A 19,107-nucleotide genomic window follows, 5' to 3' on the forward strand; every position below is an offset into this window, starting at 1 on the left:
TGTCCAGTAGAATTTCACTTGTGTTACTAGACAGCAGTGCAATGAGAATGTAGAAATTGGTAGGCAGGCCACCACTTCACAAGGTCTGCAACTTGGTAACTAAGGCCATAATGAACAGACATTTCATTAGCAAAACAGACTGAAATGGTTTGGACATGTCAAGCGCATGAATGAAGTGAGACTACCAAGACGAGCACTGGAAGAGCAGATGACAGGGAAGAGAGGACGAGGAAGACCAAGAATGCGGTGGATGGACTTAGTGAAGAGGAGCATTAGAAAATGAAACAGGGATTGGAACACTGTGTCAGAATAAGAATGGTGGAATGATAGAACAAAGTGGAGAGGAATCATATTTGCTCCCACCTGGTGTCAGCTGGAAATGAGAAAATGATGATGATGATGATGTTGATGAATAATTTCTAATGAAATGTCTATTCTGTCCCTCTAGAAACCATGCAGATTCAACTAAATATTTTGGAAGTATACAACACTTTCAACTCACTTGTATTTAAAATATCATTATTTTGAGGTTCAAGTTCATATTTTGATCATAATCTTTCAAAGGGTTAAAAGAAGTTGAAAATAAGATACTCAAGCCAAAACGGTTAAACAAAAGAAAGGTACAACGTATATTACATAAGTTGAAAAACTAGTATATTGGTTCCACCTAGTCAACACCTATAAGTTTGTTTACAATTCAAAGTTCAAATCATATTAGAACAACAGGACATTTTTCAGTCACATTAGGCCATCTTCAGATGTATAGAAAGAGAAAAGCAAAGTCATCTCTATACAGGCCATGAAGAACCTTGGAGGGGTAAACGGTTCCACTATCTGTAACCTCGGCACTTGGTAGAATAGAGTGGTTAGCTCTACACCCAGCCGCCTTTGCCCCCAGGAATTAACCTGGTACTCATTTTTGGTGCAGGCTGAGTGAACCTCATGGTCATGTGCACCTCCAGAAGTGGATATCTGTTCTTAAATTTTTTGACTTCCTATGTCCTTCCGGGTGAACCAAGCATGCATTTCCTGCCTCGGTCAGGCAGTCCCCTGTATAGAAATAATTTCACATTACAAAACATGAATAAAATTCACATTAATATGATATTCATATGATATTAAATTAAATAAATTTAATCTACATTTGTAAATTCGTAACATTTTAGAAGTTTTTATATGAAGTGGAACAACAATTTTAATAAATCAACTGTCAATATTTTTACGTGAAACAAATTTTAAGGATCAGAAGAAACTTTTAATTACATCATCATCATTTATTACATAGAACTGTCCAATGTCAGACTCATTCTGCCTTTATCACACTACATCAAGTGACTCTTTTATCTGGTGATGTTTCAACATGCACTTATTTTCATTTATATCATACTAGCAAGATACCCGTACTTCGCTACGGTATTATACTGAAATTTATAATTGAATGCTTAACGTTTTATATATAATCCTCTGTAATTCGCAATCTGACTCGTTTTCTGAGAGATTACGGCAAAGTTCCTCACATTTTTCAATATTTCTTTCCAGCAATCGATTTCGTACTTCCCAGGCTAGGTCCAGGTATTCCATGCGGTCAGTTGGGTCCCTAAATCTTTGCCATCTTTTCCTATAAGCATTTTTAGTATGAATCAAATCCTGAAGGAGATCCGGCGTGGTGTCGTCTAGGGTGCCTTGGCAGTACTGAATCCGCGGCCAGACTGTATTCGTAGTCGTTACCAGGCCAGGACCCGTTTCCAGCGTGGTCTGCATAATTTGACGATGGTCCAGAACATTATTATTATTATTATTATTATTAGATGATCTCGACCTCACAGCGAGATGCAAGACCGCTACTTGGCGGTAAATTACATCTGCTGTCATTGTCTTTGTTGACAATGTGACCAGCACCATTGTCGCGCGTAGGCAAGTGTGCGGGATTTCTGGCGATACGAATGACATACTTCTGTGCATTATTGACCTTATTATAGAGGTGAACAATTTGATGGTCAATCTCATTCCTATCGTTTATTTCAAATGTGTTTAAATTTTTATTTATATGCCAGGAGAGTCTACTGTAATCTAAGAACATTCTTCGAAGGAAAAGATGGCTGTTGAAAACAAACCTAGGAAAGATTAAAAATGATCGGTTTATGATCAGAATAAGTACATCGAAAATCTACAGCCTGTTTCCAGTCATTCGACAAAGTCAGGAATGGAATGAATAAAGCCCCATCTAGCGGCGACAATAGGAATTGTGCCGGCTGCCAAGCACTCCTCTGGGGCAATGATCGATGAATGACAAATGAAATGAAATATTGGACAGTGTTGCTGGAATGAATGATAACAGGGAAAACTGGAGTATCTGGAGAAAAACCTGTCCCGCCTCCGTTTTGTCCAGCATGAATGTCACATGCAGTGACCAGGATTTGAACCACGGAACCCAGCTGTGAGAGGCCGGCGCGCTGCCGCCTGAACAACGGAGGCTCCTTATAAGTATATTATGAACAGTAAAATCAATTGGTCTCACCTCCTTTTACACCCCACCGCCGTTAAGTTTATTTAACCTCCCCCCCCAAAAAAATTTAAAGAAGGCATGTTTCTTTATGTTTAAAAGAGATTCCAAACACCAATGTTCACGTCTATTACCTTCAGTTTTGAGGTATAATTATCCCCATAAAAATAATTCACTCTTTTTCAATTCCTTTCACACTCCTCCCCCTCCTCACCCAAGTGAATTTTCTGGCAAAAAATACTTGTTTCTTTAATAGTAAAGGATCTTCTAAATACCAATTATCATGACTCTACTTCTTCAGTTTTTGATTTATGTGTCCTCATGAAAGGAATTCAATTCCTTTTCACTCCCGCCCCCAAGATGGTTCCCCCCCCAAAACGCGCTTTTCTTTGTTTTTAAAGGAGATCCAAATACCAATTTTCACGTCTGTAACAACTTTAGTTTTTATTAGATGAATGTATTCTCATACAATTAAGTCAATTTTTCAATTCTTTCACACCCTCCCCCCCCCCCCCCCGCCACACACTTCATTGGATTTTCCGAGAATACGTGTTTCTTTACTTTTAAGGCAGATTCCAAATATCAAATTTCACGTCTGTAACATTTTCATTTTTGAGATATCAGTAGCCTTATTAAAAGAATTCAACACCATTTTCAGTCACTTTTACTCCCCCCCTTCCACCCAAGTGGAATTTCCGAAAACTAAAAATACACATTTCTTTATTTTTAATAGAGATAAAAAATACCATTTTTCACTTCTGTAACATGTTAAGTTTTTTGAGATATACTGGAGAAATTCTCATTTTAAAATTTCACCCCTTTTTAGTTCCCCTTCAGTGGAGTTTCCAAAAACCAATCACCTATGTTTCTTTACATTTACAGGAGATTCCAAATACCCACTTTTTACGTCTGTAACATTTTACGTTTCTCAGATATTCTGTAGATATAGTCTTTCAAAAAATTCACCCTAATTTTTCACTCCTGTTTAACCGCCATTAATTGAATTTTCCAAAACAAAAGTGTTTCTTTATTGTTAAAGGAGGTCCCATATACAAATTTTCAGTTCTGTAATATCTTCAGTTTCTGAGATATCTGTATCCTCATTGAAGGTATTCAACCCATTCTTCACCCTTTTATATCCCTCCTATTGGGATTTACAGAAAACAAAAAATATATGTTCCTTTAATTTTAAAGGAGATTCTAAATACCAATTTTTACATATGTAAACTTTTAATGTTTTAAGATGTAGACACACTCATTTTAAAAATTCACCCCCCTTTTCACCCCCCATTATTTGGATTTTCCAAAAACAAAAAAATACCTGTTTCTTTACTTTTAAAGTAGATCCCAAATACCAATTTTCAGGTCTGTAATATCTTCAGGTTCTGAAATATAAGTAGCCTCATTAAAGGCATTCAACACTTTTTCACCCTTTTCTGCCCTTCCTATTGGGATTTTCCTAAAATAAAAAAATACTGTTTCTTTATTTTTAAAGGAGATTCTAAAAACCAATTTTTACATCTATAAACATTAAAAGTTTTGAGATATAGATACACTCATTTTTAAAATTCATCCCCTTTTCACCCCGGCCCCCATTAATTGGGTTTTCCAAAAACAAAAAATACATGTTTCTATATTTTAAAGGAGATCCCAAACACCAATTTTCAGGTCTGTAATATCTTCAGTTTCTGAGATATAAGTACCAGTATCCTGATTAAAGGCATTCAACCCCTTTTTCACCCCTCCTATTGGGATTTTCTGAAAACAAAAAAAGATGTATTTCCTTATTTTTAAAGAAGATTCTAAATACCAATTTTTACATCTGTAAACTTTTAATGTTTTGAGATATAGATACACTCATTTTAAAATTTCACCCCCCTTTTCACCCCCTTAGCAATGGAATATCCAAAAATCCTCTCTTAGCGAGCACCTACATCTTAATATGAATATATCCCCAAAATTTCATTTCTTTAATTATGTCCAGTAGTTTTGGCTCGGTGATGATAAATCAGTCAGTCAATCAGTCAGTCAGGACAAGTTATTTTATATATATAGATAAATGTAAATTTTATTAATGTTTTGTAACTTATAATATATTAATTTAAGTTATGGTAAAATATTTATTTCAAATTCCGGTACTTTTAGACAGGTGAAGATGGCCTAATGCGACTGTAACATGTCCTGTTGTTTTAATATGATGTTTTTACAACTTTGAATTGAAAATAAACTTATAGGTATTGACTAGGTTGAACCAATATACTAGTTTTTCAACTGATAAAGCATAATTGTCAATGTGGATTCAAAATGAAATTTATTTCATATAACACATATTAAGAAGTAAAGAGCACAGAAGGTAAGTGGGCAAGTTGCTAGCCTAATTTAACATAATTTTGCCATTTGTTATAGCCCTAAATGTGCAGTTTAATTTACCTTCTGTGCTCTTCACGTGTACTCTGCACAAATATAAAAGATACAGAATAAGTTGGGTATAGAGTCTCAAATAATTAGTATGTCATTTACTCTGTTTGTGAAAAAGAACATAAAATAATCTCATACCAATATAATTAAATACCAACAAAGGAAGAAATACCTACCGTTAGTGTGGTCCCAGCATCACTGTATGGTGATTTCTGATCAAGGCAAGCACCTTGGTAGTCATACACAGGAACTTTCTTGTAAATTCTATCTTGAACAAGGGAATCCATGATTGTTCCATCTATCTGTCCAAAGAACTTTCCTGTATTTTCAGCATTTTCGGATATTATTATAAATCCATTATTGTCTAGCACGTAACAGTCTAAATCTTCAGAGGCACAATTCTTCTTGCATCCATTGCACTGCAAGAATGAAATCAAAGTAGAGTGAGTTAGTCAGGGAGAGTAAGAGGTATGTGGGAGATATGACATCAATAAAATTTAGATACTGCACCTTTTTATTTTGCAACCATCTTCTTCAACCAAATTCCTGAATCAGAACATCTAGTTGTTTAATGATTTTGTGTAGAGGATGATAATTTCTTTTTTTTTAATTTTCCTATTAATAATCATGCATTGTACATCTTCATTAGAGACTGTTATGCCTTTCAGCATTCAATCTGCAAGCCTCTGTGGATTAACTAAGCCTCCAAAATCTTCTATTTGAAATAGCTCTGTGGCCTCATTTAGCTCCAAACTTCTTATAATGAAATCATAAAAACCCAAGTTACCACTGTCACCTTTATCTCCCTCTACTTTTCTTAGCTTCCATGGCTGAGTCCATTATTGCTTTAGGTAACCTTATCTCCTCCTTTCACAAGCAGATTATTAATAATCAGGGCATGAATATTGCACTTGAAAAGAAAACTTTCAGAATGTCCATACCTTGTGATTGTGGGACATAATACAATGGACCCTTGATCAATAGTTTCCGGAACTATCATTTACCTGTATCTACTGTTCATAATTTTAATTCCTGAGAACATATCCAATAAAATCTGGGTTTTAAAAAGTTGCTTTATTGTTCTTCGGTGTATTGTTTTCCCCGGTATCATTCATTAATTTTGGTCCTAATGAATTTTGAACCCTAATCGATTTTATACTGATATACACACTTGCCTGTTTCATTTTGCTCCTGGGTAATCTGATGTACACTGACTGACAGAGCAAATGCAACAACAAGAACGAGTGGTCAGAACTTTATGCCAATTGCAGGGTAGACTGACGTCACTGAGGTATGCTCATGATGTGAAATGCGCCGCTGTGCTGCGCACGTAGCAAACGATAAATGGGACACGGCGTTGGCGAATGGCCCACTTCGTACCGTGATTTCTCAGCCGACAGTCATTGTAGAACGTGTTGTCGTGTGCCACAGGACACGTGTATAGCTAAGAATGCCAGGCCGCCGTCAACGGAGGCATTTCCAGCAGACAGACAGACGCCACGTCAACCGCCATTCTTCAGCATGTGCTGTTCCAATATCGACCAGAACAATTTCCCGTCGATTGGTTGAAGGAGGCCTGCACTCCCGGCGTCCGCTCAGAAGACTACCATTGACTCCACAGCATAGACGTGCACGCCTGGCATGGTGCCGGGCTAGAGCGACATGGATGAGGGAATGGCGGAATGTCGTGTTCTCCGATGAGTCACGCTTCTGTTCTGTCGGTGATAGTCACCGCAGACGAGTGCGGCGTCGGCGTGGAGAAAGGTCAAATCCGGCAGTAACTGTGGAGCGCCCTACCGCTAGACAACGCAGCATCGTGGTTTGGGGCGCTATTGCGTATGATTCCACGTCACCTCTAGTGCGTATTCAAGGCACGTTAAATGCCCACCGCTACGTGCAGCATGTGCTGCGGCCGGTGGCACTCCCGTACCTTCAGGGACTGCCCAATGCTCTGTTTCAGCAGGATAATGCCTGCCCACACACTGCTCGCATCTCCCAACAGGCTCTACGAGGTGTACAGATGCTTCCGTGGCCAGCGTACTCTCCGGATCTCTCACCAATCGAACACGTGTGGGATGACTATTAAGAACTTTTCCAAAAGATATTAAAAGAAAATATCATGATAATTTGTTTGCAAGAAGTGTGAAGGTATAAAATGTGTACTGTAATAATTTAATCAATTATTTATCATTATGTGCTCCTATATGTGCTTTATTTTTAAGTATTATGTTTGCTATTGCTTTATAACTGGTGTTTCCCACATCCATCATTTCCCATGTCTGTAACTTTTTCTTTTTATTCATTATCCCACTGAAAATGATGAATCAAGGTTCCACTGTATATCCCTGGTTTTACTGCAGTCATAGCTGGCCACCTTAGAAATCCTCTGGAGGGAACGACAGTGGAAGGTATATTAGAACCAGACCTAAATTCGACAAGAATCAGCCGCAAAGCATGGAGCCTTAACACAACCTGACAAGGACTATTGAACACTTAAACATCACTGAAAACCAGACAGCATTACTCTTGAATGAGAAGATAAATAATTTACAATGTCTAATATTTGATGAGAGGATTAAGAAGGAAGGAATGACTTTACTGAAACCTTAGTTTTTTTTTTTTTATTTTTTTAAATTTTTTTTTAAATTTTGATATTGTGTGATGTGTGCCTTTCTATTTGATGCCCATAAGTGACCTGTGCATCTGGATGTGGTGGTGGTGGTGGTGGTGGTGGTGATAAGGTAGGAAGAGGGTAAAACCTGGTGTTGATATATAGCCTACTCCTGACGAATAACACCAAGGCGTCTGCTCAACAGTTAATGTTGCCATCCGATAGATGAAACACCACCAACAGCGTCATATGCTCTCACACCACATGAACAATGTAGAGAGGTTTGGAATTGAACCCAGGTTTTTGGCATTCAATCTAGTAATTAGAAATTGTGTACCACCACCTCTCCTTCCCTGCCGGCCAACATTCTGATTTATTCATTCATATCCTAAGGGTAAGGCCTTGTTGCTGCAACCACATTTGTCTCTGCTGAGCATTTCAGGTCAACATATTTTTTCAAATTCAGCCTGTCCATCACAGAATCCAGATACTTCTTCGTTGATCTTCCCCTTCCCTTCTTACTCAGAACTTTTCCTTCCAGCATTGTCGTGAGGAATGTGTTATGTCGAAGTGTGTGGCCAAGGATTTTGATTTTCCTCTTTTCTACAGTGTTAATCAATTCCCTTGTTTTGTCTATTTCCTTAAGGACCCTATTGTTTGACTTTTCCTCTGTCCAACTAATTTTCAGCATCCTCCTCCATATCCACATTTCCATTGCTTCCAGGCATTTTATATCCTGTTTTCCAAAGACCCATGTTTTGCAATCATACAACAAAACACTCCACACAAACATTTTGGCAAATTCTTTCCTAATTTTAATGGAAAGAACATTCTGATGGTGAAATAATTTTTACCAGTGGGACTGAACCAGCTAACCACAGGGTCAGACTTAACACCTTAGCAATCATGGCCACAATGTTACTTAATACAGATGTGGAAAATCAGCAGGTTTGGATGACATTCAGGAGAAGGATATTAAGAATTTTGGACTAATGCTCAAGGTAAGAGTTGTACAGTTCTTCACCAACCATGTGAATAGATGTCAAATTCCCAAGGTGTGGTAAAAGAACAGAGTGATCACTCTTGTCAAATCTGATGAGGAAGAGAATTAACTTCAAAATTTCATCTCAGTAAACTACTGAAAAAAATAGCTCCATGTGTGGATCAGCGGTAACGTGTCAACCTCTGCAATCCAAGCACAAGCAGCAGAGACAGTAGCAGTAAGATTTTTAATGGGCAGAAAAGAAATCTGTTCGACACTTCATGTTGTATGATGTCAGCATTTAAGAGATTACTGGTGACAGACTTCATTATACCGGTATATAAACATTTATGTTAACCTATCTGTGCATGGACTGTGTTTCCTTAACCTTACTTTTATTGCTATACAGTGAGTTACAGTCAACTCAGCATTTTTTTTTTTTTTACTAAATACCTCAAAATTATACATTGGTGCTGTTCCTATGGAATCTTGGTCAGTCAATAAATCACAATGTACCATAACTAGTATTCCTATGTGAGGCTATATATGTAGCATAGAGTCTGCTCATCTGTGGACCTGACAAATCCAGTGATTTGATCAACTGATAAACCCAAAAGTGTTTGTACAGTGGAAAGTCCTGTAATTCTGTAAGAGGAGTTAAAATACATATTAGTTGAATGCATCCTGATGAACACTTTAAGGTGTGAAGTCTGTATGGCCTGACACCATGGTTAGCTAGTATGAGTCCTGTTGATGAAAAAAAAAAAAAAAAAAAAAAAAAAAATCATCAAAATGTTGACACCAGCAGGGTAGAAGAGGTGGTGGTTAACAATATATCACTACATTGCATGCCAAAAACCTGGATTCAATTCCAAACCTCTCTGCAGTGTTCATAATATGCAGCAAGAGCATATGATGCTGATGATGGAGATTCGTCCATTGAATGGAGCTGTTAAGCCTTGAGCAGACCCCTTGATATGAGAGAGAGAGATTTTTATTTTTAATAACATAGACCTTGGATCTACTCTGTATGGAAGGATAGTTCAAAATATGATTTTATTCAACTTTCAAAATGGAAGTTTTTACTTTTTAGGTTGATATTAATTTGTTCCTTATTATTTTGAGTTTCAAAAGAAGTAAAAAAATTAGTCAAAGTGTATGATTTGATTGGAACAAACAATGGGTGGAGTTTAATATAAGTTTTATTTCCAAATCTTTTTTATTACATCTGCTAAGTTTTAGTACTGAATTAAACTGTTGTGCCAATGAGTGATTGTTAAAGAAAGCTTCTAGACAATTTTGATACTTTTTGGTCTATTTTTTTATTTCTATAAATTGTTACTTCTCTGAAATGTGAAGTAGTAACAAAGGTTTGTTGTTTAAACAATATGAGCACCAACAATTTGGGCTCTCGCATAAAACCTCACTTAGTGGGGTTTTCAACGGTTTATCTTGTGTAATAACTTGCCTGTAAGGTCAATACATTTTTGATATAAAACAACAGCAACTTCAAGTTCAACACTTTGAACAAAACACAGGAATATGCATAATGATGGAATGAAAGAATGGTAAATAACAGATTTCTTTCCTTAAGTTTGGTTAACAAGTACACTGCCACTGACAATCCCACTGACTATTTACTGTATTTCTCCATATCTAAGGCTTTCTTTTAATGTGAAAAATCAAGGTTGACTTGCATTCATGACCTAACAGTAATGAACATGACTGGCAGCTACTGGCATTTACCACGGCAACCACACTGCTTCCCTTTATCCCTTGCTCGTGCATGAAACTCATCGACCTTCAACGTGTGTGCCTTTGTTATACATCGCTATCTGCTGAAGCTGGCCGAAGCTGGCAAGTGAGATGTGTGTCTAGCAGCAACCAATAATTCTAGAATGCTAAGTAGAAGTAACATTTCTATAGACAGCAGGAATATTTTCATGACAGATCATCGTATTGTAGAGATGTATAGAATAGGTATTAAAGGCAAGTTTTCAATGGGTTTTCATGGATATTATGATGCCAGTTTTAAGTTAATGGTTATTAAATACACAGAAATAATGAATAATGGTTCAGACGCAAGAAAATATGCCATAATTAAAGCCATTGTTCGGTGTTGGCATAAAGACAAAGATATATTTAAAATGTGTACTCCACAAGAAAGGCATTCGGTGGCAGGCAACAAGGACGCTTTAAAGAAGTAGAAGATGAAATTGTGAGTTATGTGTGCGGTAACATGAGATGTGATATAATGCAGACTCACGAAGTGGCGCAAGAGAGTAATTCCTGGAACTTTCAAAGGCAATGTCAGATGGCTCTAATGAAAATGATTAGGAAAGTAGGTAAAATTTATATGATACTTGTGTGTGTTTATTATTTTTCTCAAATTAAATGTGTAATTCATTATACATAAGATTATGATTTCACAAATAACTTTTTAAGCCTGACTGATGTTTTTTAAAGGTAAAAGCGGAGGTCGTCTTGCATTCAGGGTCACCTGGGATTCGGAGAAATACAGTACATGCTACTGCAAGAGTTTAAAGACTTCCCACTGCAGTAATCAATCAGAAAACATTTCTATACTACTATCTAGTTATTTTTTTGAAATTGAACAGTATTGTTGTTTTATGTATTGCAATGTATTCAAACACTGGCAACCTGGAATTATGGCACATAAAACACCAACATGGTTCAGCCTGGAAAATGAACTAAACAGTAATTTAACAGACTGTGGAATCTTGACATTTCTATACTACTTTAGATTTAAGATGAGAATAACTACAGATAATGACTTTAAAGTAAAATTATATTATGTATGTTCTACTTACAGCCGAGGTAATGTTCAGAAAATGCGCAGCGAGAGTTGCATGCTGAAACTGGAGACCAACTACAGCAGCAGGGGCTTTATGACCTTTGCTTTCAACAAAAATTGCATGAGTGGCAGTCACAAGGGTCTTGGGATTAGCTCCAGCATCAAAAGGGACCGAGAAAACAAAGCTGTCAGGCTCAATGTTGTACTGATCTACAGCTCGTTTGTACCACACCTCATCAATAGCTCGCCGATTGTTCTCACTGAAGTGTCTGAAATCCAATAGTTACAATCAAGATTTTTTTATCAGTGATAATGGTAATGGTGACTCTTATTTAAAGGGGAAAAACAATATTATTGTTGTTACTTTCTTCAACAGTCATTGAATGACTTAAAAATTAAGTGATCAATATTGAAAAGAGAAACAATCAACTCAAAATATTCTTCTTTGTGTTCTGTTTGTTTTGCTTTTGTGTACTTGTCTATGTAGGTCATTCTTTTCTGTGTTACATTCTTCCTATTAAACTAGCGATGTGAGCAAAGTAATCCCCTTCCAAATATTTCTGGGAGTATATATTTCATGATTATAACTTATCCTATACAGTAGAGTCTCAGTATTTCGAGTCTCTATTGTTCAATATTCCCATGAACCTGCACTGAAGAATTTGAATGAATTTTTGGAGCGTGAGTACCTTATATAAGTCAAAAGTTGAACACAACACATGGGAGATTGAACTTGAACACCGTCTGGCTGTTCCTCTAACTCCTAACCCTTTCCACTACTCCCAGTCACCTACATTGCACCACATTCTAAAAATTAATCAGTTGGTTTTTGACCCTATGGTTTGTGCACATGGTTGTAGTTCATTACATTTCTCGAAGTAGGTAATGTTTTGTTTTTACTCACTATGAGTGCTGACAAAAGTACAAAACTCACTAGGAAATTTGTTACCTTGAAAGTGAAGTTGGAGGCATTAAGAAGACTTGAAAAGGATGAGACTATTTAAGAGCTCGCTGCGAATATGGTTTTGGTGGCGACAGAAAAGAAATAAACTTGATACATTTTCATCCAACAAGTGTTCTGATGAATCTTTCGACAAAAGACATTGAAAAGTACAAGAAAACGAATGAGGCTCTGTCCACCTGGTTTATCATGAAAAAGCAAACTTTCATGATGTTTAGAAACGCCTGAAGAAAATTTATTGGTGCTGGTTGCTATGATGTCTTCTATGAGGGACAGAAGATGAGGATAGCATTCTTGGAGCTTTAAAAAAATAACAGTGAAGTATATTATGTACAGGGTGGCTGAGTTATGGACTGAAATACAGACAGAAACACTAATTAAGTCATGGAAACAAAATTGGAAGAAAGTAAGGAGGAGAACAACTATGAAGATAACCAGCCATTGTCTAACCTCCTTAAGACTTCCAGATTATGAAAGCATCAACAAGACAGACATTGTGGAGTGGCTAAAAGATGATGAACAGCTGGAAATTACATATACTACTATCATAGAAATGATGAGTGCACCAATACGGTGTGAAAGTGACGAGGATGTGATAGTTACTGTACCGCTGATGAGTCATAGCGAACGGCATGCTAAACTACAGGCAGCTATGTGTTATGTTGAACAACAGCCCAGGGGTTTTAAATTAACATAAGATTGACAACATTAAAACAAACAAATAAATAGGTGGAAAATAAATAAATACTTAATTGTGAATCTAAATATAATAATACGCTTCTCAATTTTCAAAAAAATTGATAAAATATGTTTTTGTTTTCATCACTACTGAAATAGGCCCTACAATGTTTAATTTAAACAGGCTTTTTATTTTGAAAAGACAATTGAAATTTTCTTTTAGTGTAAGGAAATCTGTTTCTTTCTTTCTTTCTTTCTTTCTTTCTTTCTTTCTTTCTTTGTTATTTTCTTTCTAAACTACTGTGTTGTAATGTTGTCATGTTTAACAGGATTTTTAATGTTAATTTCTTAAGTCTGAGTTTCTCTATAGTTCAAGGTAGTCTCAGTCCCGTCCACACCTCAAATCACAGAGACTATACTGTAATTACTTATACTCTACCTTAAATGAAGAGAACACTAGATGATTTTGAGGCATACAAGTAAATTAAAGTAAACTTGATTGTTCAGTAACTTACAGTATCTTCATACAACAAATGTCAAATATTTCTATGTTCAACCTATAGTATTTATACAAGATATTTTGTAAGGATTATACTTAGTGATAATACATACATATATATATTCATAACATAATAAGCAGAGATAATCTGTAATGCATATAACAGCTTGGATAAAATTGCAAAAACATAAATGGCTGGGTGGAGTAAAAGTTTTACTTTTCCGAATATTCCTCACCAGCTTTGATATTTCCTGGCAAGGATTTAACATTTTTAAACTCCTATAACTTAGCTAGGTTTTGTTTTGAAAAGTCTAAGCTTGTGGCCTAGGATCAGAAAGTCTTTTCCTCTTGTATTGTAGCAATGTGTATCTGAGTTCCATACAATGTTTACAGAAACTCTACAAATCCATCTTTTATTTTGATAGATATGAGTTATTTTGTGCCTTCACAAAAAAGGAAAGGCCTATTTGTATTGATGATTAAAAATCGTATTTCTAAAATCAACTAGATTATGCCAGATTACAAAATAGAAATAACCTCCTCTCTACCCAGCACCATTTCCACCTGTAGCATTACCAATAAGTCTTCTCCATACAAGGTTGTCATGACTGCACTTCAACCAACATCATCTATTAGTTTCAATGTGAATTCTGCCCAGCTTTCTACATTGGATTAACTACTAACACTCCAGCCAAACAGATATGTGACCACCGCAGTGCCAACGAAACTCATAAGATGGATTCCCCTGTCGCCACTCACACTTGGGTCCATCAAATCCCGTTAGATTACTGTCTCATTTAAGTCATTAGACATTAACACCATTTCCCCACCTTCTTGCTCTAAGAGATTCCGAAATTGGACATCAACTGGTGCTCAGTCTAGGGAAGCACCTGGCCTTAACATTAAACAACCACTCCTTTGTGCCATACTCTTGTATTGCCTATCCGTCCTCCACTTAACCTCATAACAGCGTCTGCTTCTCAGTAATGACTACCACCATTCTTATTCTATCCTCCACTGACAAAGGCTGCAGCTCGTCCCACGTCTTTCTTTTATGTGTACTCTATCCACATGTACTTACATGGAAAGTCAAGTCACTGTTTCTTAGAGGCATATACAAAAAAAAGGAGTTTTGCATTACTTTTGCATTGAAACATCATGACAATTAACACGGAAATGGGAATGCGACACGTAAATGTAACATGCCTATATACTTACTGCTCACCAACAACAAAGAAATGGATTTGTGTTCAAGAACAGAGTATTACTTTCTCAGTTTAGCTAATGCATGCTAACTACAGAAACTTAAATATCACACAACTCTTCTCCTTCCAATGATAAGAACTTATATCCTCTGTGATATATCATTTACCAGTCTACCAAACCATTTTTGGTCTCCCACTCTTTGGTGACATTTTGTGTCTTTCAGATTGTGCAGTCAGTTAGGAGGTCCAAAAAATAGCTTGTTTCAATCAATTTTTATGATGTTCAATAGGATTCATATCTGTTAAGTAAGGAGGTTATTCCAGTCAGGTGATGTTAACATTACATGATGCCTACATGTTGCCATTCATGAAGATGGATCAACAAATTGCCGGCAGTATGATTCCACAGTGATTTTGAGGATTATGTCTCAGTGTTGAGAAGCTTTGTGCTAAATGATAAGGAGTTATATATGGTGAAACTATATAATGCCATCCAAAAATCCACATAAAGGGCTTTAGACAACAACCCAATGTTGAAAACATCCTAGGGATATGAGCTATGAATTTTAGGTAAATAAAATATAATAAAGTATGAGAATATATTCTTTATTTATTCCTAAAATTTTCAATCCTTTTCTTAATCAACGTTATCCGGTCGATTAGATTAGCAAATTGTCTTTTTCTACCACTGTGAACATTAATGTGAGTCAATGCTTTCTTTCACGTAAGCACCGCTGCGAGCGCTAATGTGAGTCAATGCAGAATTTCACGAAACCCCTTATAACTACATTCGGTGTGGACATTTTTCAAACAATCAAAAAGCACCAGAGGGTATTGAACCAAGGAACACATTACAGAAATAATTATGCAAATAAGTTCATTTGGCTAGGATTTGAATAAAAAAGGAAATGAGTAAAGAAACAAGCGAATTTAGACTGTTTTTCTGGAACTACATTTAGGCCAGAAGTGATTTTCGAAATTTGTTTTTTTAGTTTGATAGAGCTGTCCAAGATTCACAATTTGGAAAGCCTTTCCGGGCCCTTTAGTCCTTCAACGTTTGGCACAATTGAGGAAATTGCTCAATAATAATAATAATAATAATCGTATAGCCTCAGCTACCGTTTGCAGACATTTCGATTTGACGCCATCTGGCTGTCTGCTCGTCAATTTCGACGTTCCGGCTTACTCTGTCTGCCATCTAGCGGACCTAGAGTAAACCGGATCTCTCTTGGGCGTCTATGGCTGAGATTTAATTAATTTTGTCGGGTAAATACCAAATGTACCACCAGAGATCTTTTACATGCCGACATCGTACAACATGGAGTGTTGAATGGACTTTAGGAAATTGCTCAATTTTATGTTTTTCGTACTATGGGAACCCCTACTTTGTCTGCTAAGAAATGTTTTCAATATTAAAATACAAAAGAGTCTCCACCTTGTTGTACTCACTGTAACCTGGGTCTAAGAAGTACAATATTTCCGCATTCTCCCCAAATACATCACTGATGAATGTGAGGAACAAGACATAAACATTATTCATAAATAAACAATACCTTTGTACAGCATGATCAGATAGATTTTACTCTGGCAACACACGGTGTTTTCCCTATGAGCGAGCTCCCTGCTCATTCATCACGTATGGGAGGGGATAGCATGGGATGCCATCACATGTTTTGCTCCTTGACCCCAGCCTTTGTCTTTTGTGAGCTCATATCTCTCCTAACTCCTGCTTAGGTCATGCTTGGTAACGGATGTGAGTGAGGCTCCACAGTAATCAAGTGATTTGAAGGTGTTATACAGCAGTGAAAGTGACAAAAATTTGCGGAAGTGTTACATTTGTATTTACCAATCAATATACACACATGTTTTGTTGGTACTGATCTTATTTTTCTTCCAAATTCGCATTGTAAAGAAAATGGGACGCTGAAACAACGGAGTTGGAAGCCCAGCCATTGCCAGTGCTGTCAACGTAGACCACCTCGTGAAGTGCACGCTGGACGACTTCATTAACTCGGACAGCTTCCTAGAAAAAATTGTGCAGGCCATTTCAACCTGCATAACAGAAGTGGTCATAAAAGAACTTGGAATAAGTTTAAAATTTAATATCAAAGCATTGTCAGATAAGAAGGAGGCGGAAATCCGCAAACTGAAGGAGGATATGGAAGCTAAGTATGATTCATTGGAGCAATATAGCAGGAGAAATAATGTAAGAATTTTCGGCATTCCTGAAAGTTCGAATGAAAACTGCGATGAACTAGTGCTCAATGTGTGCAAAGCAGTAGGTGCAGATGTGAGACTTAATGACATCGATAGGTGTCACAGAGTAGGACCTCGATCTCCAGAAAAAACACGACCTATCCTAGTGAAATTTGTGTCTTATCGCTCACGGCAGGACGTCTTTACGTAGAAAAGGAAACTCAAAGGATCATCTACAACAATCCGTGAAGATCTTACGGCTATCAGAATGTCCATCTTGAAGACAGCAATCCAGCGTTTTGGACTTACGAACACTTGGGCGGATTCAGGAGACATCATAATCAAGAAGGCGGATGGGATGAAATTAAGAGTTTGCCAGTTAAAGGAACTTCCTATGGCATAAGGTTCTGTTGGAGTGCTGCTTTATCACTTGACAATGTGAGTCCACTCCCATCCTTTACCGTAAGTCATAGCTGAGAAGCTATCTTTTTATTTAGTTTAAGAAACCCTATCTATCTATCTATCTATCTATCTATCTATCTGTCTATCTATCTATCTGTCTATCTACCTATCCATCCATTTACCATATTAATTGATCTAAATATCTATTAGCTTATCTGTCTTCTTATCCTACCACCTGTCGATCGACTTGCTCTTTAATCATTTTTCTAACTGGTTCTAATTTAAGTCAGGCCCCCATATTTACATCTACATAGATCTAACATCAACACTACGTAGAATAAGCTCCTACTCGAGTTATTCTATACGCCTAATCTGCTGTTGCACGTTACCATCATCATCATCATCATCATCATCATCATCATCATCATCATCATCATCATCATCATCATCATCATCATCATCATCATCATCATTATTTTTATTATATTATTTATTATTATTATTATTATTATTATTATTATTATTATTATTATTATTATTATTATTATTATTATAGACAATTTAGCTATCTGAAATACGTAAATTGCTGATTATCCATTAGATGTATTCACATGCTGTGTTCTACTTCTAGTTAGTTTTCATTTTAGCAATTGGCAATGCATAACACTAATTGCAGTAATACCTCTAACCATAGCAATACTTTTCCTTGTCACACTTCCCCTTCCCCACCCATCCCTTCAACCTGTTTACCTGCTAGTCCATTGACTCGAACCCCACCCCTTGAAGCTACAACACACATTCTCCAGTCAGCCCTAAATAGACATAAAAGCGCACTTCACATATGTCACCTTAATGCCCAGAGTCTAGTTTCACAAACTCGTATAAACGAACTAAAAGCGATTTTCATTCCACTGTCCTTTGATATCATCTTATGCAGTGTAAGTTGGTTGAAAGTCAAACATCAGGCTAAGAATCTGGAATTACCTGGCTACTGTCTTCTGAGAAATGAGAGGTTTGGTAAAGGGGGCAGTGGGGTCTGTGCTTTTGTTTCTTCGCGCTTGAAACCTCAAATTATCTGTCAGTCGCCTCAACAGTACAAGCATAAACCTGAGTACATATTCATAGAGATACAGGTCGCTGCTGTGAAATGCCTGGTAGGTGTTGTATACAAACCACCTAAAGCTCGCAGTCTGAATGACTTACTGATCTTAACAGATTGTTACTTATATACGAACATTTTATAATGATGGGAGACTTCAACACAAACCTTCTAGATCCAGATTATTCCGAAGCCACGCATCTATTGAATACATTTCAGGCATGCAGCATAGTGATCCTCCCACTTTCTCCCACTCACCACACTAAAACTTCACACACACTACCGGACCTAATAGTAATGAACAATCCTGACAGAGTATTATATCACGGCCAGACATCTGCTCACGGATTGTCAGCCCATGACATTATCTTTATGTCTTATGCACTACAATGCCCCAAACACAAACCTAAATACGTAACTTACTGAGACTATAGCCGTATTAACAACGAAAAATTATTGGAAGACACTTTTTTCATGCCGTGGCAGGAGATAACTCATAAAACTAATATTGACGACATGGTCATCACTTTCAATAACATGATAATACATATTTTTGACAAACATGCACATATACGCATCTGTAAAAGACTCTCCCCATGGCTAAATGATGATATTAGAGCAATGATGGCTAAGCGGAATGCAGCTCATAGGAAATATAAACATCACCTGACAGAGGAAAACTTTATCTATTACAAACGACTACATAATAAAACGACTCAGACAGTAAGAAACGCTCGA

At 36.8% G+C, this 19,107-nt stretch overlaps 1 protein-coding gene across 1 annotated transcript in view; it reads right to left on the reverse strand.

Annotated features, from left to right (window-relative positions):
- stol (stolid) overlaps positions 1-19,107 on the reverse strand; it is a 1,115,479-nt gene that overhangs the window by 52,451 nt on the left and 1,043,921 nt on the right. The window contains exons 22-23 of the mRNA XM_067146569.2: positions 11,346-11,598; positions 5,098-5,340 (exon numbers count right to left, since the gene is read on the reverse strand). Coding sequence (XP_067002670.2) covers positions 5,098-5,340; positions 11,346-11,598 — 496 coding nt within the window. The remainder of the gene's footprint in view (positions 1-5,097; positions 5,341-11,345; positions 11,599-19,107) is intronic.

This window comes from Anabrus simplex, chromosome 4 (genome assembly GCF_040414725.1).
Source record: "Anabrus simplex isolate iqAnaSimp1 chromosome 4, ASM4041472v1, whole genome shotgun sequence".
NCBI classification, from domain to species: Eukaryota; Metazoa; Arthropoda; class Insecta; order Orthoptera; family Tettigoniidae; genus Anabrus; species Anabrus simplex.